General features: G+C 41.6%; 1 protein-coding gene across 9 annotated transcripts in view; it reads left to right on the top strand.

Moving 5' to 3' along the window:
- The first annotated feature begins 15,098 nt into the window (after positions 1–15,098).
- Positions 15,099–22,791, top strand: part of Nfat5 (nuclear factor of activated T cells 5) — a 71,641-nt gene continuing 63,948 nt past the window's right edge. For 4 of the 9 annotated variants that reach the window (XM_051201451.1, XM_051201452.1, XM_051201449.1 and 1 more), the window contains exon 1: positions 15,217–15,240. Coding sequence is in view for 5 of the 9 variants with exons in the window: in XM_051201447.1 (XP_051057404.1) it covers positions 15,168–15,240; positions 16,916–16,969 (127 nt within the window). In the remaining 4 variants the exon portion in view is untranslated. Of the gene's footprint in view, positions 15,241–16,915; positions 16,970–22,791 lie in introns of all 9 variants that reach the window. The other 5 variants (XM_051201447.1, XM_051201444.1, XM_051201443.1 and 2 more) reach the window with 2 other exon arrangements.

Genomic DNA, 22,791 nt, shown 5'->3' with positions numbered 1-22,791 from the left:
TCGAACTCACAGAGATCTAACAAGGCAGTGACTTTTAAAAGGCCATAAGGAGCGGGGTGTTGGTGGTGCACACCTTTAGTCCCAGCACTCGGAAGGCAGACGCAGGCAGATCTCTGTGAGTTCGAGGCCAGCCTAGTCTACTGAGCAAGTTCCAGGACAGGCTCCAAAGCAATACAGAGAAACCCTGTCTCAAAAATACAAAACCAAAAAAATGCCATAAGTACAGATTTAGCTGCAATGATATTCATTCCATTGTATTTAAAAAAGGTGGATGTTTTGCTGGGCAGTAGTGATGCATGTCTTTGATCCCAGCACTCAGGAGACAGGCAGGTGGATCACTGTGAGCTTGAGGCCAGCCTGGTTTACAAAGTGAGTTCCAGGACAGGCTCCAAAACTATAGAGAAACCTTGTCTCAGAAAAAAAAAAAATGGGTATTTTGTTGTCATTGTTTGTTCTTTGTTTGTTCTATGTACCTTGGCCGGCCTGAACTCACTAAGTAGATAGGCTGGCTATCTAACTGCAATCTGCCTGCCTCTACCTCCTGAGTGCTGGGATTAAGGATATGTTACATCATGCCTATATACCCTTTGCTCTTCAATTAAAAAATAATATCATTATTTAACAATTTTATACACACAAATATAATAAGTAAATAATAAATATGATCACCTCTCCATTCCTCTTTCTGGTCCCTCCTACCACCCTCTCTTCCCAGCAAGTTTCCCTGCTCCTTTTGTAAAGTCACATTGGTAAACATATTCCCTGATGCATTCTGTCAACTGAGTGAGCACAGAAAATGTTTATGTCCAGAATTTAATTTAGACATAGAAAGATTTCCTAAAGATAAGACTTCTAATCCATTAAGAAGAGAAAGGAAGTGGCCAGGGCAGATGCAGATGGGTAGTGTGCAAATATAATGGTGAAGAGGATTTGAAGGTGGGAAATTAAAGGTTTTCTACTGTCAACTACCTAGGATACAAATTGCCTTGGTATTGACTCTTAGAGGCAGTCAGTTAAGACACACACATGAAGACAGGGTTCTGAGGGGAGGGAAGAAGTAGAAACTCAGATTTCAATCATTCATTCATTCATTATTCACACCTTATCGATTGCTCATTACAAACCCAGCATTGTGCAAAGTGTCTGGCTTTGCTCTTGACAAATACAGTTCAGTCAGGAGAGATGAAACAAGAATATGAAATCATTTGAGAAGCTAAAAGGCTTAGGTCATTCACAGAAGGAACCAGAATGTCTTGTATTGATGAGAATAAACTTTCTGAAGATTGAAACTTTGAAATTTAAGAATGGGGCCTTAGCTAGGAGCTGCTGCCAAGCCTGACAACCTGAATTCGAGCCCCATGTAGAGAATGGAGAAAACTACCACAAAATCGTCCTCAGACATCACGCATCCGCACAGACACACTTTTTGGTAATCCCTCAAAAAGAAAAAGGAGTTGGAGAGAAGGCTCAGCAGTTAAGAGCACTGGCTGCTCTTCCTGAGGACCTAAGTACAATTCCAAGCACCCACATGGCAGTTCACAACTGTCTGTAACTCCAGTTCCAGGAGAGCTGACATCCTTACACAGACATACATGCAGGCAAGGGCCACTATATACAAAATAAAAATAAATAAATAAATAATTTTTAAAAGAAAGAATGAAAAGAGACATAATACAGCTAAAATACCCATACACATAAACAATAATAAAAGTTTAGGGATTAAGTACACTCTTCTTCTACAGACCCTGGGATCAGTTCCCAGTACTCACATGGTGGCTCACAACCACCTGTAATTCCAGTTTCAAGGGATCTGACCCTCTTTTCTAACATCCAAGGGTACCAGGCATGCTCATGTGCACATATATACATGTAGGCAAAAACATTTGTACACATAAAGTAAAAGAAAACACACACACACACACACACACACACACACACACACACACACACACACACTGGTTTTTCGAGACAGGGTTTCTCTGTGAAATAGCCCTGGCTGTCCTGGAACTCACTCTGTATACCAGGCTGGCCTTGAACTCACAGAGATCCACTTGCTTCTGCCTCCTGACTGCTAGGATTAAAGTCATGTGCCACTACTGCCCAACTAAAATAAATATTTTTTATTAAGGATGGAAAGGAGACAGGCATGATGGCATACTTTTAATCCCAGCCCTATGGAAGCAGAGAAAAGAGGATCTCTGTGAGTTCGAGGGCAGCCCAATTTACAGAGTGAGTTCCAGTACAACCAGAGATACATAGAGAGACCCTGCCTCAAAAAAAAAGAAATAAGACTGGAGAGATGGCTCAGTAGTCAAGAGTACTGGCTGCTATTCCAGAAGATCTAGGTTCAATTGTTCAATTATCAGCACCCACATGGCAGCTCCCAACTGTCTGTTAACTCCAGATCCAGGGGACTTAGCATCCTCACACAGACAAACATGCAGGCAAAACACTAACGTACATTTTTTAAAAAAAGAAAGGAAAGAAGGAAGGAAGAAAACAAGGAAGCAAGGAAGGAAGGAAGAGTGTGTGTGTGTCTGGAGAGATGCCTGGGTTGTTAAGAGAACAGGTTGTTCTTCCAGAGTGCCTTGCATTCTTTTATATAACTCTAGCTCCAGGAGCTCTGATGTTCTATTCTGGCTTCTAAGGACACCAGGCACATATGCATAAAGACAAAATACCCATACACAATTTTTTTTTTTAATTTTCAGAAAGAGGCTGGGGTGATGGCTCAGCAGTTAAAATGTCTGCTTTGAAAGCAAGAGGACCAGAGTTCAAATCCTCAGAACCCACATAAATGTCAGGCGTAATTCCAGTCTGGGAAGGTGGAAACAGAGATCTGCTCTTACCTTCCCCCCCAACCCCCCAGCAAGCTTGGTAGTGACAGTAATCATGTTTGTAGGCTCTGGATTTAATTGAAAGAATAAGGGGAGATTCCCAATATCAGTGTTGAGCCACCATATGTATATGCACCTGTTTCTGCAAGCACACAAGTGAGCCCACATACATGCAAATATGCATATACACATGCATGCATACCACATATACACATGAAAAGAAAAGAAAAGAAAAGAAAAGAAAAGAAAAGAAAAAGATTTTAAGCCAGGCAAGGTGCTGTGCATGATTGATCCCAGACAAGAAGGCAGATCTCTGTGAGTCTGAGGCTGGCCTGTTGGGGAGTTGGGAGGTGTGGTTTAATGGTAGAGTGCTTGCCTAATGTCTGCACGACCTTGGTTCAATGAAAGAGGGGGGAAGGGAGAGAGAGAATAAAATGAAAATAAGACTATAATCACTAAATTTCAGAAACAAAGGTGCCTTTGATAACCATCTATCTAACACCTATTCTCCCCACTTTCTTGCCAACTACCAGTTTTGTTTAGAGCTTCATCTACAACCGCCCCCCCCACCCATCCTTTTTTTTTTTTTTAATTAAATGACAACCCTGGTCAATGAGACCCAAAGTTGAGGCCACTGTGTAGAGCTGTCCCATCTGTCTGTTGTCCTTTCTGCCTCCTGTCTAGACTGCAGGCAGGCACATAGAGACAACAAATGTCATCTTGTGAAAAGAAGGCAGTTTCTAACGGTGGGACAGGAAACCACCTATGTGCCTGATGGTGAGGTGGGGCTGTGAGACCAGCTTCAGATAACCTGATTCTAGACTTGGGTGAGAAAACTACAAACCTATGAGCCACTGGTGTTTGTCGTTACTGGCCGAACATAATCTCCGCCTGACAATCTAACCTGCTTATTTCATAGAGGAGAGACTGACGTTCCATAAATCCTGGGCAGACTGTATCAAGTTAAGATTTTTCTTGCCCATCATGGGAGACACACCTCTTAGGAAGTAGAGGCAGAAAGGGCTCAGGGTATGCTTAGCTACATCAGGAGGCCAGCCAGGGCTCCAGGAGAGCCCGTCTTCACCTTTCCCTGAAAATAAAACTCTGTAAAAACAAAAGTTCCTACTCTATGGCTAGGCTCCTCAAGAGAGAGCTGTGTTGTGTGCGCTGGGTCCTGAAGTTTTATGGCATACTGTAACAGAAGGGGGATGACCGGGAGTTATGGTGTAGAAAAAAGAGGGGAATTCCAGAAGTGGTTGGCATTTTCCTGGAATAAAGTTCAAGCCTCCTTTCTCTTTTTATATGGGACTTATCTGATGTGCCACGGTGTCAGGCACATGATGGGGACAGACACTTTTGTAAGGTTAATGATATGGTTTTGACATTATTTTGAAGCAAAGTTAGTATGGGGTCACCTTGGCCAGCCATGTTGGTCCCAGCCAGTGTGGGATGGTCTTGTGTTTCCTTGGGTCCTATAAACGATGTGTTTAGAACATCTTGAGAAAAAACAAAAGCAGTAAACTTTAGTTTCTGAAACATATGAGCGTAACAGAAAAAAAAAAAATCTATCTAGAAGGAATTGAAGCTGGGTAAAGATGGTCCCAACACTGAAGGCCAAGACTGCTTTGGGGTTTCGGGTTGACCTGCTTTTGTGGAAAATGCAGGTTTCAATCTTTCTCTTCCTTCTAGAGTCACAGTTCTCAACCTATGGGCTGGGACCCCCTTTGGGGATCGAATGACCCTTTCACAGGGGTCGCCTAAGATCATTGGAAAATATAGATATTTACATTAGAATTTATAATAGTAGCACAATTACAGTTATGAAGTAGCAAGGAAAATAATTTTATGGGTCACAGCATTAGGAAGGTTGAGAACCACTGCTCTAGAGGGGGTGTCCCGGCGTCACTGCCTATGTGGGTCTGTTTTACTCTTTCTCCATTTCTTTCTCCTTTGGTCTGAGAGTGATCTGAGGAAATTGAGCCTCACATGTGCTAAGCCTAATTGTTCCCCTCAGAATTTCTTCTTTTTCCGATCCCTCTGTATAAAAAAGCTTACAGGCAGAGGGTGTGTAGTTCAGGTAGTAGAGTGTTTACTTAGCATCCACCAGGCTGGGTTCAGTAAACTCACATAAACTGGGTGCCTGTCCTTCCAGGACTTGTGAAGTAAAGGCAGGAAGAGTTCAAGGTCATCCTCAGTTATATAGTGAATTTGAGGCCTGCCTGTGCTGCACAAGACTCTGTCTCAAAACAAAATACTAAGTTTTAATACAAATGGCTCATATAGATGGTCTGTTCACTCCCTACAATTCTCCTTCAACGGCTCAGGGCTAAGTTCAGAGTTTTTCAGCCTGTTTTGTACCTTTTTTCTATATGCATTGAAGCTAACTCTGGGTTCATTATTGCCTAAGTCTTCCCGCAAGGGTTTATGCACTTATCAATCCTCTTTGAAGCCACCACAGCCCTGATTTCTTCCTACTAGCCTTCTGTCCCCACCTCCGGTTTTCATAACAATTATTGATCTTTTGAATTCCTGCGCTTCTTCCCCATTCAGTTATTAAGAAAAATAGGTGTGGAATGGCTTAGACATTAGTGCTCGAGCAGGCCTGGGGTGAAGGAACACTGGGCATGCATGTTGGCGTATATTCTTTCTTATCAACCTATTTTTTCCCTGAGTTTACGAAAGTGATGTTTACTTGGATTGCTTACTATTAAGGAGGTCCAAGATCACTAATTTTCTGTTTAGTCTCTATCATCCCAGATAACAGTAGAAAGTCTCTTGAATGATTTGCCTTTATTGTTGTTTACTTCTCTGCTTTGGGGGGGGGTGAGGTGGGAGACAGATTAAGCTAATGGATTCCATCTAAGAGAATCCTTCCTTTTCTCGGGCTTTCCTCTGTCCCTCAAGCTCAGCATGCCACAGTTACTGAGTTTTTTCAGTTCTACTTCTTCTTCTTTTTTTGAGACAGGGTTTCTCTGTGTAACTGTCCTGTCTGTTCTGGAACTCACTCTGTAGACCAGGCTGACCTCGAATTCACTGAGATCCTCCTGTCTCTGCCTCCCGAGTGCTGGGATCAAAGGTGTGCTTTACCACCACCCGGTTCAATGCTACTTCTATAATGTCTTCTATACAGAATTTCTTCTTTCCATTTTTTTCTGTCTCTCCTCTAGGACCCCGTTGGCTCATTTCAAGCCTGAAACTACTGGGTGTTGTCTCACATAGTTGGCACTACTACTTTTTAAAAATGTAACCGTGGTCAGCTATTGTCCTCTTGAAAAACCTTTAGGCTTTCCCACTGCTTCTAGGATAAGGAACAAAATCCTCCACGTGATGTTCAAGGTCTTCTCCTCACCTCCTTAGCTTCTTCCAGGCTGGTAATCTCTTACCCAGTAGACCCCCCCTCCCAACAACTCCGCATGGTTCTCATATATCACAGGCTGGCAGACTGGTCTCAAACTCAAACAACTCACCAAGGACATCCCTGACCGAGCTCTACCCCCAGGCTCCAATATTAAATTCTAACCAAAATGTCAATAAGCGGTTACTAGAGAACTTATTTCATTCTGTCTGGGTTCTGAAACCATGTGCTCACCATCAATTGTAAGATATTTAAGGAAAAGATTGCTTGTCTTTTTTTTTTTTTTTTGGTACTGAATTGACCCCAGGTCTTTGAATATGTTAGGCAGAAACTCTTTCACTGAGCCCCTCTACCCTGTAGACCCATGTTTTATCTGTTTTCCCTCCCTGGAGGGTGCATGTACGTATCCTGCTATGCCAGCATTTTGAGCTCAGTGTTACAGAAATCCATCAGACAGAACAATTAACATTCTTGGAAACTAGGCCTGGAAACTCACACCTGTAATTCCAGCATTTTGGAGGCTGAGGCAAGAAAAAGGATTTTGTCAAGTTTGAGGCCAGCACTGACTCTACAAAGTTACCCTCTTGTGCCAGAGCATGTGGGCATGTGCAAGCTTGGATTGTGGGGGCAAACACACACACACTAAATAAATAAATAAATGAAAAGGCTGAGTGTCTTTAATCCTAGCACTTGGGAAACAGAGGCAGGCGGAGCTCTGTTGAGTTTAAGGACAGCCTGATCTACATAGTGAGTTCCAAGATAGCCGGGACTCTATAGAGACATCCTGTCTCAAACAAACTAAAACAAACAAATAAGATATTTTAAAATGTTGAAGAGTTTAGGATGAATTTTCATAGGACATTTTACTTTAGTTAACTCTGAGTACAAAGGGATTTTTTTATAGGTGGAGAAAGTGAATGAATAATAAACAAACCTTCTAAGTTTCATGTTTTATAACTAAATTCTAACACTATTTACAACTCTTTTGTGAATCTCTTTCCATGTTTGGGCAGTCCCAGTTTTTCAGATTTTTTTTTTTTTATTCAGCTGAAACAAATGCCTCTCAGGCAGAATATGTTGTTTCTAAAGTCAGTCCAGTTTATCCAATAACTTCAACTCAGCCCTTAAATTGGGGCTTAGTTGTGGATGACCAATTCAACAATTTTATCATTGCATCCTTAACCTGAGTGTTTAGCCATAATCCTCAGCAAAGTTAAAAAAGAACACCTGGTTTTTTTTTTTTTTTTTTTTTTGAGCACCTACTGACAAAGTCCAATGAAGCTTAGGTATTTCTTGGAATATTTGCATCAATGCATCATAGCTCTGGTGCACTGCAAAATCAACTTGAGTGTCCTGGGACTTTGCCCTCCGCATATCTAGCTTCTTCCAACCCTGGGAAGTTGCTATTGCAATGAAGAGAGTGGGAGAAGAAAGAATGCAGTGTGTGGAGACGGCATTCCTTTCTTTATCCCTCTAGCAATTGGATAGGAGAGCAAATAGATAGTTTATTGCAGACACCAATAAGGATTTCTTGCCTAGGACTTATCACAGTGCATGGGGTTGGTTTACAGGGCAAATGAACAGGCTGAAAGTATGGCTTAGATATTTGTTATCTCCCACCCCTAGTGTGGTCCTGACATACATTTGTGGAACAAAGAATGGATTTGCTTCATGTAGACGAGTTTTTAAAAATAATTTTTGGATTATATGTCTTTCTTGCGGAAAACTTATGAAGGTTAAACTGTTTTGTTGTTTTGTTTTTTTGAGACACGGGTTTCTCTATGAAACAGTCCTGACTGTCCTAGAATTCACTCTGTAAAACCAGGCTGGATCTGAAATCACAGAGATCTGCCTGCCTTTCTCTCGAGAGTTGGTATTAAAGGCGTGTGCCACCACCAACAGGCTGAAGGCTAAACTTTTAACCTTTGCTTGTTTCCCAAGAGAAGGATATATGTAGGCACTGAATGAAAGAAAGAAAGTGAGAGAAAGGAAAGGAGACATGACTGCTCCTAGGTATAGTGGAGAAGGTTTATTGTAGATAAAAGGGAGAGCATAGCCAGAGGAAGAGACATCTGGAACAGTCCAGAGTGAACGGGACCCTGAACCTGGCCCTTGAGGAGAGTGAGGAGGAGATGGGAGAGCCAAGAGACCAGGAGACCATGAGACCAAAAGGCCAGGAGGGTAAATGGTAGACCGGTGTAGCCCAAATGGCTGTATTATATAGGGGTAAGGACAGAGTAGGGGGCAGGGTATGCCAGACTGAGGAATGCTGAGAGAACCTGGTGGCCAGGTCTGCTTTGATTTGTTAAATAGGCACCTCAGTTAGCCATTTGTCCTGGGCTTGCAAGAATTTACATACCAGTTTAGGGAGCTGACTAATGCTCTGAAGTGAATCAGTGGGCCTCTGGGTAAAACTTGGTGTGAAGAGCGAGAGTAATAGGGGATGTAAAACCTCTACCAGTTCGTAAGGTTGGTCAAACTAATATCACTGCTGAGAGAGGGTACCAGCTAGATTCAATAAATAACTAGAAGTGGAAAAGACCTTTTTCAAAACCAGTATGAATAAGAACTTGCAATCTGCATATGTTTGACTGGCCTTAAGTTGGGAGAATGTAAAGACATTATTTCCTTTCTTGGTTCAATGGGCCCATGAGTTTCTATTTTCTCGTTAAAATTTCTCCCTCCTAATCCATCCTTTGTATTTCTTGAGCACTTAACTTTTTTCTCAGCTCACTTGTCTTTCAAAGTCAAGCTGAGTGAATTGGATCTCCAGACTCAGAATTTCTTTCCCTACCAAGTCCCATCCAAGGACACAGGGTAGCATGAGCGATGATAACTATGAATACAAAACTCAACACAAATTCATAAAATCACTTAAAAAATTACACATTTTTGTTTTTTTTAGTAACTAAACCACATAGGCCTCAAGTGTGAATCTTTAAAAATTATTATTATTTTTTGTTTATTTTTATATATACAGGGTCTCACTGTGTAGCCTTGGCTTGGGTAAGACTCCCTATGTAGAACAGGCTAGCCTTAAACTCATAGAGACCCATCTGCCTCTGCCTTCTCAATTCTGGGAATGAAGGCTTGTGCCACCACATCTAGCAAATTTTATCATTTTTATGTGTGTATGGTATATATGTGTGTTTACATTTGTCATTTGTTTTTGGATGCACTTAGTCGTGTGTATGTGTGGGGGGGAGGACAGAGATTGACATTTGTGACAATTGGAGACTTCTGCTTCCTCTAACTTATTCATTCATTTATTTATTTTAAGACATCACTCTCACAGATGTTAGAGATTGCTCTCCAGATCTTTCTGTCTTTGCCACTCAGCACTTGGGCTACTCACTGAGAGTACTGAGGATCTGAACTTAAGTCCTCATGCTTGCCACAGCAAGCATTTTACTCACCGAGGCATCTATTTCCTACTCCTGAACCTCCATGCTGTGTCCCATTGTCAAAAAGCTGGACATCCCTGTCAAACCTTGAGAAACTTGACTGATGTTTGTCAGACTTCAGATCTAAAGCGACTTGGATAATCTCCTAACAACATACAGAAATATAGAACTAAATGTCTGGTTATTGTAGGATGTAGGCACTTCGGAAGATAGGGGGATATTTTAGGTCTGATGCAAATAGTATACAGTCTAATTTTGCCTTCAGGAATATTTGCTAGAACATGTTTTCAGTGTGGATACGAATATATAAACATAACCAAATATAAATTTAACTAGCATTTCATCACAATGAGGTCATTGCTATTTCCCACCACTATCAATTCTCTTTTATTATTATAAAGGAGTACTCCCAAGGAGGGGCAAAAATAATCCGTGGTCCAAGCTTTCTTTGGTTTATTACCTAAATTGCTCTGGAAAATTTCCTTTCTGGTTTTGTGTTTGTTTAGTAGGTTCCTTACAATATATGTGTGACTAAAATAATTTTAACAGCTTTAATTGTACAACGGTAATGATTCGCAGATCTTGTGACAACACATTCCTCTGCTCTGTATGAGTTTATTTAACTTCTTTTCAGTGGTTGATATTTGAACCTCTTTCATTTACAGTAGATCCAGCTACACAGTTCACAAAAGTGCCTAAGCAGGTTCAGGAGGGGTTAAAGAATTCACTGCTGATATAAAAACTGCCACTCTGTTATGTAATCTATTCAATCTTGTAGTTAAATCTGGGTTCTTATGAAATTATCAAATGACTAGGGAATATGATATATGATTGGGAAGTAACACAAAAGAATTGTACATGCTATCATATCTGTACATTTTGTTCCATGAACTTATTGTGATTTTTGACAAGAGGCAGCAGTTTCCAAGCTTTAGATGTTTAAATGATATATTTTTTTGTTGTTCTTGTTTGTCCTCACTACTTTATGAAGTACAGGTTGTGTGTTGTGTCTAAAATATATCATTATGTGAATTCCAGATAAAAGGGAATGCAACTAAGACATTAACAAACACACAGGGAACTAGCAGGAGAATTAGGAGACGCATATAATTTACAAAGGATACAATGATCAAATTTTGTTTGTTTGTTTGTTTTCTATTGTTGTTTTTGAGATAAAGCCTCAATATATAGCACTGGCTGGCCTGGAACTCACAGAGATCTGCCTGCCTTGCCTCTCAAGAATAGGGGTCAAAGGCACATACCATCACACCCAGTTGCTTTTGATTTTGTTGCTTTGAAGCAAGATTTCATATGGCTCAGGATGGTCTTGAACTTCTGATTATCTCGCAAGCACTGGGATGATTGCACACACTTCCACATTACCTTTTATTTTGTTTTATTCTTCTTCTTGACACAGGATTTCATGTACTTCTGATTCTTCTGCTTCCACTTCCTGAGTGTTGGTTACAGGTATGTATCCCTGCATTCAGTTCACTATTCATTTACTTACTTTCTTGAGACAGGGTGTCCTGTAAACCCAGGCCAGGGTCACATCAGGTATATAGCCAAGGAGAACTTGAACTTCTGTTCTTGTCTCTACTAGGATTGCAAGTACACAAGTGCATTCCATCATACATAGTATATACAGAACAGACAATTGAATCAGGGCTTCATCCATTTTAGGCCATTCTAGTCCATTCTAGGCAAGCACTCTACTGAACTACGGTAGTCTTTTGTTTTTGTTGGAGACAGAGTCTCTCTACATAGTTCTAGCTGGCCTCAAACTCACTACATAGCCAGCCCAATTCAGCTTTGAAAACTTGTCAATGTTCTTGCTTAGCATTTCTCTGTGTTAAGATTAAGATTCAGGCATGAGCCAGCTGTTGGTGGCTCATGTGCCTTTAATCCCAGCACTTGGGAGGCAGAGGCAGAGGCAGAGGCAGAGGCAGAGGCAGATGGATCTCCGTGAGTTCAAGACCAGCCTAGTATAACGAGTGAGTTCCAGGACAGGTTACAAAGCTACACAGAGAAACCCTGTCTTGAAAAAACCAAAAAAAAAAAAAAAAAAAAAAAAAAAAAAAAAAAAAGAAAGAAAGAAAAGATTCAGGCATGAGTCATTACTCTTGGCTCATTTGAATTAAGTCACTGAAATTGAAAGAAATAAAATGAAATCTAGGGTTTTTGTTTGTTTGCTTTTATTGTACTTTTAGACAAGGTCTCAAACTGCAGTCCAAATGGAAGCTCAGGTTTGTAGTGTTCCTCTTGCTTGAGCCTAGTAAGTGTTTGCATTATAGATGTGAGCCATGTTTGGCATAAATCTGTGTTTCTATGCTGTTACAAAGCATGAACACAAAAAAATCTCCTCCTAAATAGCTTTTCAATACTCTGGTTTCTCTTCAGATTGTATAAATCTTTTGCCTTTTACTAAATAGCTTTTCAGGGTTGGTAAGATGTGCAATGAGTAAAGGCACTTGCCACACAAGCCTGGAGACCTGAGTTTGATCATTGGAACTCAGTAAAGGTAGAAGTTTCACAAAGTTGTTTTAAGACATGCACTTTGTCACATTTGCCCACATACATGCACATACACATACAATAATAACTAAATTTAAAACCTTCAATTGAAACCTTTTTTTTTTTTTTTTTAAAGAATGTGTCTGCATTCATTTAGTTATAACAAATGCTATTCATGGTGGCTTGTGCTTACAATCTCAGCACTTGGAGGCTGGGATAGGAGAATCACTGGGTGTTGGAGGACAGTCTGATCTACACACTGAACAGCAGGGCAACCTAGGCTACAGAGATGCTGTCTCAAAACTTTTATATATATACATACATATATATGTATATGTACACACACACACACTCACACACACACACACACACACACACACACACACAGAGTATTCAGTGCAGGGCCTGATAGGGTGGTGGGTCCTTGGCCTGTGGAATCCCAATCTAGAGAATTAACTGTCAAAGCCAAGCCACACTTTGGAGGATCCCTCTTCATTTTGCTTTTCTTTAATCTGAGGAAACTGGATAAACTAGAAAGCATAATGGAAAAAAGTCAATAAAGAGCAAAGAAGAGCCAAAGAAAGGGGAAGAGGCCTTGACACTTCTTGACTTCTTAATGAGGGCCAGAAAGGGGATTTCCTATACCCTGGTGTGTTTCAATCTCATAGGTTTGGGGAAAGGAATATGCTTAGTGATTCACCTTGCTTTCTCAGTACTGAGGCTTAGTCTGCTGCACTGCAATTTCCTCCTCATGTATTATGTAGTGACTAATGGAAGGGCTAGGCCAATGTTGTACTCCAACTCAAAGCTATAGGATTTCAATTGGCCTTAGCCTGTTGGGCAATAGGAGGTTTGAATCTTCTCTTATCAAATGAGTTGGGCACTCAAAAGTTATGAAGGGACTTCCCTTGGGATTTCTTACAACAGAGGGCAGTGGCCATAGAAGTTTGAGGGTAGTTTCCTGTTTTGCTCTTCTATATCTTGGGGTGGCTCTGAAAAACCTTTCTTACCTCTGTCAGAGGAAAATTCTCACAGGGTTGATTAATTATCATTAAGAATTAACTGAAGAAAATTGGGCAACCTCTATCAGATGTTTAGATGAGAGGATAGGTAGTTTCTGACGACACAAGTATAAATGCTAGGTCTGAAGGTGGAGCTTTGTAAAAGGCCCACTCAGGAGATTCTTCCCCAACACCAGCATTCCAAGTCCTGATGAAGTGGCCAAATTCACAGGGAACAAAGCTTTGTTATGGATTTACACATATCTATAAAATCGACAGGATTTCAGGGTTTGTGACTAGCTTTGTAGATATAGAAATACAAATCAAGCCATCTTGAATACCTCAAAGACCTTGCCCCTGTGGCTGCTGGCATCAATAGTCCACACAAAATTAAAAATTATTTCCCAAGATGCACACCCTGTGCTCCAGTTGATATTTTAATAACTTGATTAAAATTTCCCAGAAGTCTATTAGAGTCAGGAAACAGTCTGTGGTGTAGGTGAAGATTTGTTTTTGCAACGGAAACTTTTAGCCCCCATGAACAGACTAGCCAAAACCCCTCATTTACATGTTTATCCTCCATCCTCACTTGAATAAACATGAAAAGTGAAAACCTGTTTGGAATAATAGGCTTTTAGGTTTGCCTCACTCTCTCTAACAGCCAGCTGGACTCACAGGATCCAATTTTCAAATTGTCTTTTATTTTCCACTCTTGAATAAATTTGGGCATTCACTATCAGAGACAGACATCATTATAAATAAAATTAAAAAGATCAAAGCCAGGCATGGTGGTACTCTCTTGCAATAGGAGTATTCAGAAAGCCGAATCAGGAGAATTGTTCTAAATTTGAGGACAGTGTAAATCTACATAGTTCTATGACACCTAGACTTACGTAGCAATACCACGTGTCTAAAAAAAAATAAGTGCAGTAGCCATAAACATGGTGTGGATAACCTGGGGGATATATTTTAATTAAGATAACCAATAGCCTGGTGTATGCCTGGCAGAGGCAAGCACAGCTCTCTGTTTGAGGCTAGCCTGATCTACATAGTGAGCTGTGGGCCAGATGGGGCAAAAAAAAAAAAAAAAAAAAAAAAAAAAAATCAACAAGAATAAAAACAAAAAAAAAAATCTGCAAACAAAAAAACCAGAATTCGATAACTTGGGGGTGGGTGGATGGGTTAGAGCATGGTTTGCCCTTTCTTAATTAAAAACTAGTCTGCTAGTCCTTGGGCCAGCACACTGCAGGAACTGTTATGAAAATCCCCGAAGGGCTGGGTTGCTGTCCAAGCCATGGAACTCCATTCCCCTGTACGAGCTCAAGCCTGCCGGCCTCGGTCGCTGCAAGTCTCTGGAGGTCTTTCCCCTCCTTGCAGACATCTAGGTTCCCCAGGGTCGGTGTCCTCCTGAGTACAACATGGTGCAGGGCCGGCCGCCTCAGGCTCGCCGCCACCAGGTCGTGGCAAATAAAAATCTCTTCCCTTCTTGGGGCCCCAGAAGCCAGGCCACCTCCCTCCTCCCTCCCTGCTGGCGGGGCCCTTTCCCAGCCCGGGATCAGCAGCAGCCGCGGCAGCGACGGCAGGAAGCGAAGCCCTTGTTGATGCTGTTCCGTGGCGCGCCTGTCCGCCCTCCGGCGGCCTCTAGGCTCTTCCGGGCTCCAGGAGTCCCCCCTCCGCGCGTGCGCAGTGCCCCCCGAGGGGGCGGGGCTCAGATTCCTGTCAGCGGCGGCGGCGGTGGCGGCTGCCGTCAGTGTGCGCTGAGGAGAAGCCCGAAACGGACTCTTTGGCTCTCCCTCTCCTCTTCCCCGCCCGAACCTTCTCTCTGGACTCACCGGGAATCAGTTCTCTACTCTGCAGAGCTGCTCTCCACCCCGCCGCCGTTCTCGTCGCTCGGCCGGGTGGGAAGTGACTGCCCTCGAGGAGGAGGAGGAGGCAGCGGCTGCCGCCCTCGCCCCGCCGCCCCCGGTTCGGTGCCCGCGGTCCCGGAGAGGAGGTGCCGCCGCCACCGCCGCTCCCCCCCTCCCGCTGCCCTCGGGCCGGGCTGGGTCGAGCTGCGATGCCCTCGGACTTCATCTCATTGCTCAGCGCGGACCTAGACCTGGAATCGCCCAAGTCCCTGTACTCGCGAGGTGAGTCAGATGGGGGGGTGGGGCGTGGGGGCGGGGAGCGCGGGCGCGCGGAGTCCCGGGGGTCCCCGTCGGAGCCCGGCTCAGCCGGGGTTGCCCCTCACGAGAGTCCCGGGCTGGCCCTGGGGCGTCACGGAGGGCCAGGGGTGATTTGGGAGCTGCAGAGCGGCGGCCCCTCCCCGGCGCAGCGCGGGGCGCCCGGGGGCTCAGGTTCCGGGGCTCCCCACCCCCCAAGTCCTTTGCGGCCCCGGAGGTTCGCATCCTGACGGTCGCCGCTCCCGGCTTCGCCAGCCTCGGCCGGCTGCCGGCCCAGTCCTTCCCCGGCTCGGGAATCACCGCACTGGTCCGGGTGCTGGGGCGCCAGGGGGTCCGGACGCCGCGGCTCCTGTCTCCCGGTCTCTCCTCCCCAGCAAAGTTACCCCACGCTGGGCTGCGTGGCTCCAAGCGGCTCCCTAGCTCAGGGTCACCATTTTTTTCTCCTTCTTTCGGCTTGTTTGTGCGCGGTCGTCCTACCTCCCCCCCCCCTCTGGCCTAGTCCACTCCCTCCCCATGTCGGGACGGCCCCCCTCGACCAGGCGTTCTTCCTTTTCTCGTCATCTTCTTGCCTGGAAAAGGCCCGAATTTTCTTTTTTCTCTCTCTTCATCTCCGTGGCATTCTAATTACTTCTTTTACAAATATAGGGATGCCCTCCCTGGATTACTTGTATTCCTCTCCCTAGAGTACCAGGCACGGGCACAGTCCTGCCCTTAGAGAAATTTCTCTTCTTTGCTGTTCAAGGGTGCAGAGAGGAGGCAATGAACAGAGCTCCCCATTTAAAACTATTTTGGCCAAGGCCTTCAGGGGATTCCCAGCATCTAAAACATTAACACTTGAGGTGATCTCTGCTGGGGTTAAATTCCTACACTGGACACCACAAGAATGTGTCAGAACAGGTTCCCTTTGCAAGGGGTATCAAATCAAAAACACCCACATTTGCACTCATCACCACTTTTTGTACCAGTGGAGGGGGCAAAAGACCGTTCTTAATAATTCATTTGTATTTTTAAAACATACCACGGTGAACCCTTTTCTCAAGAAATCCATCGTTTCTCCTGTTTTTAGTTTTACAAATTCACAGAGATAATTTCACCAAGGGACTGAAGCCTGACATTAGTGTGTTCATATTGTTTAAGTGAATCAGAGGGATATGATTTACCCTGGAAGGTGCTGACTTTATGTTGACTTTGTACACAGAGCTCTACTTAGTAACTGTTAGGCCATTGTCTATTGCTCTGATGACTTTAGTTGACAGTTACTATGCTGTAGGATATTTCTCAGATATTACCTGAAGTAGCTTAGAAATACTGTAGTTTAAAGTGTGAGAAAATATCAAGAGGCGAGCCTTAGAATAAGGCTAATGTACAATTGAATGCTAAAAATAGTCAAGACAGTAACACCATTTCGGCAGTAATCATGAGATAATTTTCCATGAAAACAAATTCTTTATCAAAATCTAAGTTTAGCTTAGAGACCAATGTAGAAGCAACCCAACTCTGTCCTTTTGCAGGGACTAGACTAAACTAATAAGGGCTTAAGCTCTGAAAAATACATGATAGTTATGTAAGACATGTATGCTATCCTTGGCATTTTTTTTCTCATTCAGCATAAAAAGTACTTAATGCTTTTTGTGTTTTTCAGATTCTCTGAAGTTACACCCATCACAGAATTTTCATAGAGCTGGACTATTGGAAGGTCAGCAAAATGCCATTTTACAGCATATTGTGTTAGTATGCAAAGGCTTTCTCTGAGATGGAGTTGAAATGGAAAAGTGGGAAACTTTGCAGACTCACACAATGTAGTTTTTTTTTTTTTTTTTTTTTTGCCTAGGAGCCTGATCCTTCTTTTAGAGCAGCTAAATGTTTCAGTGGATTTCATTGTTGTGCTTGAAGTGCTTGTAGGCCATTGTATCTGTTTTGAGAGGCCTTGGGGAAATCCCTCACAGTTGTTTAAAATTATGTGTTGGGTGTTCTACTTTAGAATTTCAGTTAATTTTTTTTTTATCACAAACTGAATTTGAAAAGGTTCAAACATGAAGATGATAAACTAATAAATACAGCAGTGACACCAAACACAAATTTAGTTTGAAAATTCCAAATTGAAAACTTTTCGATGTTATGCATTTCAAAATGACATATAATTTATTTACCAATTATTGATGTGATTTCTATGTCATATCTAAGGATGAAAAAAGCTAAGTAATAGAGATGATTAAACTGTGCTTAGAAAAAAAAGGCCCATAGAATGTTCAGGAAAAGTTAATGGGATATGTACCTTAAACAGATGACAATTGTTTTAAAAACTTTTTTTTTTTTTGACTTTACAATTACCATCTTTGAATTTTAGAGGGTTGGTATTAGATAGTAAGGATATTAATTATTTCTCTGTTATTTAGAAATGAGGACCACACTGAAAATAAGAATCTTGGGGGAAAAATTCAGCAGCAGCAGCAGATACAATCCTTTCTGTGTTGTAGTCAGTGCTCCTTACCTAAAGCCAAGTGCCACCATGAAATAGAGATATATGTATCCAGTGACAGTATTATCTCTAAAGTACCTTATTATCTCTTTGAAAAGGGCCTTGAATATTTTTGTATGATTTGAATATAGCTTTTTCTTCCCATAGAGGAAGGTTGTCCTGTAGGTACAGTAGGGGAAGTGGGTGTTGTAATTGAGCTTAGGTTTAAATACCTGTTTAGCAACTTCAGTTCTGTGACCTGGGGCAAGTGATTTTACTATTCTAAACTTTATTATTCCTTCTACAAAAGGAGTAATAGGTATCTCTTTAGTTAGGTGATATGAATTAAAGCGCCTAGTTTAGAGTTTGACTTTATTTATTATTGGATAGTAATGGGGATTTATTTTTTTACTTACTATTGTTTTTTGAGACAAGTCTCATTATGTAGCTTTTTCAATTTTCTGGAACATCAATCTATATGGATCATACTGGCCTGGAACTTAGATCTGCCTGCCTCTAGAGGCTTTGAGTTCTGAAATTGAAGAGTGTGCCACAATGCCTAGCACCTGGGACTTCAGGAATAGGAGGCAAATGTTCTCAATGAGCTATATTCCCTAGCAGGGAATATCATAATCAGAGAGATTATCAGGTAGGAGATAGAGAAAAAAAGTTATTTAAGGATGTATTTTATAAATGTTAAGGTTTTTCTTTTTTGTTGCTTGTTTTTTAAGATGATTATTATTATTATTACTATTTTCGAGATAGGGTTTCTCTGTATTTGTTTTGGAACTTGCTCTGTAGACGATGCTGCCCTCGAGCTCACAGAGAACCACCTGCCTCTGCCTCGCAAGTGCTGGGACTAAAGGCATGCACCCCCAATGTCTGGCCTTTAAAGATTATTTTTATGTGCATGGGTATTTTGCCTGCCTTTATGTCTGTGTAGCATTTGTGTGTGTGCCTTGTGCTGACAGACCAGAAAAGAATCTTGGCTCCCCAGAGACTGAAATTACAGATGGTTGTGAGCTGTCATGATTGTACTGGGAATCAAACTTGGGTCCTCTGGAAGAGCAGCCAGTGCTCTTCTGAGTCTTCTCTCCAGTCTCCTAAAAGTTTTTTAACTTTAGCATCAGCTATATTGTTTTAACAATGTAATTTAGAGTATATAGAAGGTTCTCAAATATTTATTGGTTGTATTTTTACATATAAGAAGTTTTTGTGCGTGTGTATTAATGTGAAGATGTTTTTAAAACTATAATCTGAAAAAAAAATACTTTTAGAAGGGTGTTTTGTTTTGTTGTGCTTTTTGTTCTTTTGGAGACAAAATTTTACTGTGTAGCTCTGGCTGTCCTAGAACTAACTCACTATGTAGATCAAGTTGGCCTCAAACTCACATCTTCTGTCTCCCAAGTTCTGGATTAAAGTTGTGTAGAAGTGTTTCTTAATGAAGGCGACTTTTAGGTTTTGTTCTTATTGTTTATGATGATGTCAAACCATATTTGTCTGCACTGTCCTATCTTTCCTGGGCAACAAACCCAGGAGTATCATAATCAGAGAGATTATAAGACAGGAAAAAGATAGGAAAAATGTGTTAAATATTTAATGAGGTATTTTTAATGAGTTTATAGAAATTCTAATGTGCATCTTATGCATCTTATGTTTGTACCTATATACTAATTTTTTTTTTTTTTTTTGAGACAGGGTCTCTCTGTGTATCCCTGGTTGAATTTTTTTATAGTTTTGTTTACTTCTTTTTTTTTTTTTTTTTTTTTTTGAGACAGGGTCTCTCTGTGTATCCCTGGTTGAATTTTTTTATAGTTTCGTTTACTTTTTTTTTTTTTTTTTTTTTTTTTTTTTTTTTGAGACAGGGTTTCTCTTTGTAGCTTTGGAGCCTGTCCTGGAACTCATTCTGTAACTCTGTAGACCAGGCTGGCCTCCAACTCACAGAGATCCACCTGTCTCTGCCTCCTGAGTGCTGCCATCACCACCCAGCCTCTGTATGTTAATTTTTAACCCTTTTATAGGTAATGCTTAAGTTCCATCTGCCCGTCCGTCCGTCCATCCATCCATCCATCCGTCCATCCAATCTCTCTCTACCTATGTATATAAATACATATTTTTAAGCTTTATTTAATTTTAATTTTTTTCCCCTTGAGACAGGGTCTCTGTGTAGCCCTGTCAGTCCTGGCTAGCTTCAAACTCACAGGGATCTGCATGCCTTTGCCTTCTGAGGGCTGGGGTTAAAGCGTTTTTTACCACAGCCAAGCTCTATACCATCTTTAATTTAAATTTAGAGATTTTACATGTATTTGTGTGTGTGTATATACATGTACATATACATGCATGCCATGTAGGTCAGAGGACAATTTGTAGTGGTTCTCTCCAACATGTGGGACCCAGGAACCTTTTTTTTTGGGACAGGGTTTGCCTTTGCTGGAATCTCTCAGACCAGGCTGGAATTAAAACCATGCACTACTGCTATCACTAGGGAGCCAGGAATCTTGTCTTCTAGTAGTTTGGCTTTGTGGCAGGTGCCTTTACCTATAGAGCAATCTTGGCCACCCTAACTGCATCTTAAATAATGCATGAAAGTAGAGAGAATAAAATAGTGGGCCTCTGTACCCATCACCAGGCTTTAAAAATTTTCAGTGTCATTTTTTTTTTTATATCGTCTGTTTCCCAAAGCTGGATTATTTTATTTACTTATTTACTTATTTACTTATTTATTTTTTGCTTTTGGATTATTTTAAAATAAATGCCAAATGTGGTATTCATTCTACACACAAACACTTTAGTATTAGGGGGACTTCTTTTTAAAAAAGATGTTTATTATTAAGGTATAAGATATACTTATGTGCATGAGTGACTTGATTGTGTGTTGTATCTCCACACCATATTTGTATGGAACCCTTATAGGCTAGAAGTGGGCAGTGTGTTGGTGCTGGGAATTCCCTAACCTAATCCTTTGCAAGTATAGCAAGTGCTATACTTCAGAGCCATCTCCCAAACCCCAAGATAGTGTTTATTTTGAAAAAATTTTTACTTATATATGTGTGAATTTGTGGGTACTCAAGGAGACCAGAAGAGGGCATCAGATCTGGAGCTAGAGTTAGAGGTAGTTGTGAGCCATGTGATGTACATGTATGCTAGGGCACATATTTTGCTTCTTTGGAAGTACAGCCGTTACTTTTTAAAAAAATTAATTTATTTTTTACATTCCAGTCCCAGTTTCCCCTCCCTACTCTCCTCCCGATCCCCCCATGTCCTCCTTACCCCACCTCCCATCTGCTCCTCAAGAGGGTAAGGCCTTCCCTAGGAAGTCTACTAAATCTGTCCTATCATCTTGTTGAGGCAGGACCAGCCAGTACTTTTAACTGCTGAGCTATGTCTCCAATCCCATGATGACTTCTTTTTTTTCTTTTTTGAGATGAAGGTATTACTGTGTAGTTTTGGCTGGCCTAGAATTCACTATATAGAGCAGGCTGACTTTGAACTCAAGAGATTGGCCTGCTTCTGCCTCCTGAGTTCTAGTTTATTAAAGACATATTCCATCATGCCTGGCTTTTTGTATTAGTTTTTTCTTAGTCTCTTTGAGACAGGGTTTGTCTATATATCCTTGGGCTGCCCTGGAACTCACTCTGTAGACCAGGCTGGATTCAAACTCAGGAGATCACCTGCCTCTGCCTCCCAAGTACTGGGAATAAAGTAAAGGTGAGCACCACCACTGTCTGGCTTTGTATTAATTTTTTAGATACTCTGTTTTATTCTAAGAAGTATATATTCTAGTTCATTTCTTCTTTTGATTCTCCTTTGCCATCTTTGCAAGAGGGAGTATATTAGGAGGTTAATGCTTCTGGTGTATTGGTATCTTATAATCTGTTAAAACTGCAGACCAGGTGGGTAAGGCAGGAGGGTTGCAGAAAAATTGTTGAATATAAATCTCTTTAGAGTGCTATATATATCAAGAGCTTGCCACTGAAGAATTATTATTATTATTATTATTTTTTTTTTTTTTTAAGTTTTTCGAGACTGGGTTTCATTGTGTAGCCCTGGCTCTCCTGGAACTCACTTTGTAGACCAGGTTAGCTTTGAACTCACAGAGACCCACCTACCTCTGCCTCTCAAGTGCTGTGATTAAAGGTGTGTGCACCATCTTCTGGCACCACTGAATTCTTTAAAAACATCTACTTAACTACATGTGCCCTAGTACACATGTGGAGGTCAGACTGAACTGTTTTTAGGAATCAGTTCTTGCTTTCTACCATGTGGTTCTGGGGAACATTTTTAGGTTGCCAGGCTTGGTGGTAAGTGCCTTTACCTATTGAGCTACCTTACTGGCCCGATGATTCATTGAATTATTTTTGTGTGTGCATGCATGTGTGTCCCTCTGTGTAGAGCCCAGAGGTTCCTCAGTCTATCCCTACCTTCCTGTTGAAAGTTTCTCACTGAACCTGGAATTAAATAATTTGGCTAGACTGACTGACCAGCAAGCCTGCAAGGGTCCTCTTGTTCCTGCCTATCTGGTGCTGAGATTGGGCACATGTTACTTCATATGGGTGCTGGGGCTCTGAACTTAGGTCTCATGCTTACATAGAAAGCACTTTTCCAACGGAGCCATTTCCCCAGTTACTGAATTCATTCATGTTCATTCATTTCTCTTTCTAAAATTGTTACTTAAGGGTTTGTTTGTTTTTGTTTGTTTGTGTGTTGGTTTTTCAAGATAGGATTTCTCTGTGTAATAGTCCTGGATGTCCTGGGACTTGATTTGTAGACCAGTTTGGCTTTGAACTTACAGATACCCACTTGACTCTGCCTCCTGAGTGCTGTGGTTAGTTATTAAAGGCATGTGCCACCAGCGCCTGGCATTTTTTTTTTTTTTTTGACATTTAATTTGTCATATTTTATGTGGATGGGTATTTGGCCTGCAGTCTTATCACATCCATGTAGTGCACGAGGCAGCCAGAAGAGGGTGTAGGATCCCCTGGAACTAGAGTTGGTTGTTAGCCACCATATGGTTGCTGGGAATTGAACCCAGATTCTCTGGAAGAACAGTCAGTGCTCTT

This window comes from Phodopus roborovskii, unplaced genomic scaffold (genome assembly GCF_943737965.1).
Source record: "Phodopus roborovskii unplaced genomic scaffold, PHOROB, whole genome shotgun sequence".
Lineage (NCBI taxonomy): Eukaryota > Metazoa > Chordata > Mammalia > Rodentia > Cricetidae > Phodopus > Phodopus roborovskii.
The sequence above is the reverse complement of the archived record's forward strand: the minus strand, read 5'-3'. Positions and strand labels throughout refer to the sequence as shown.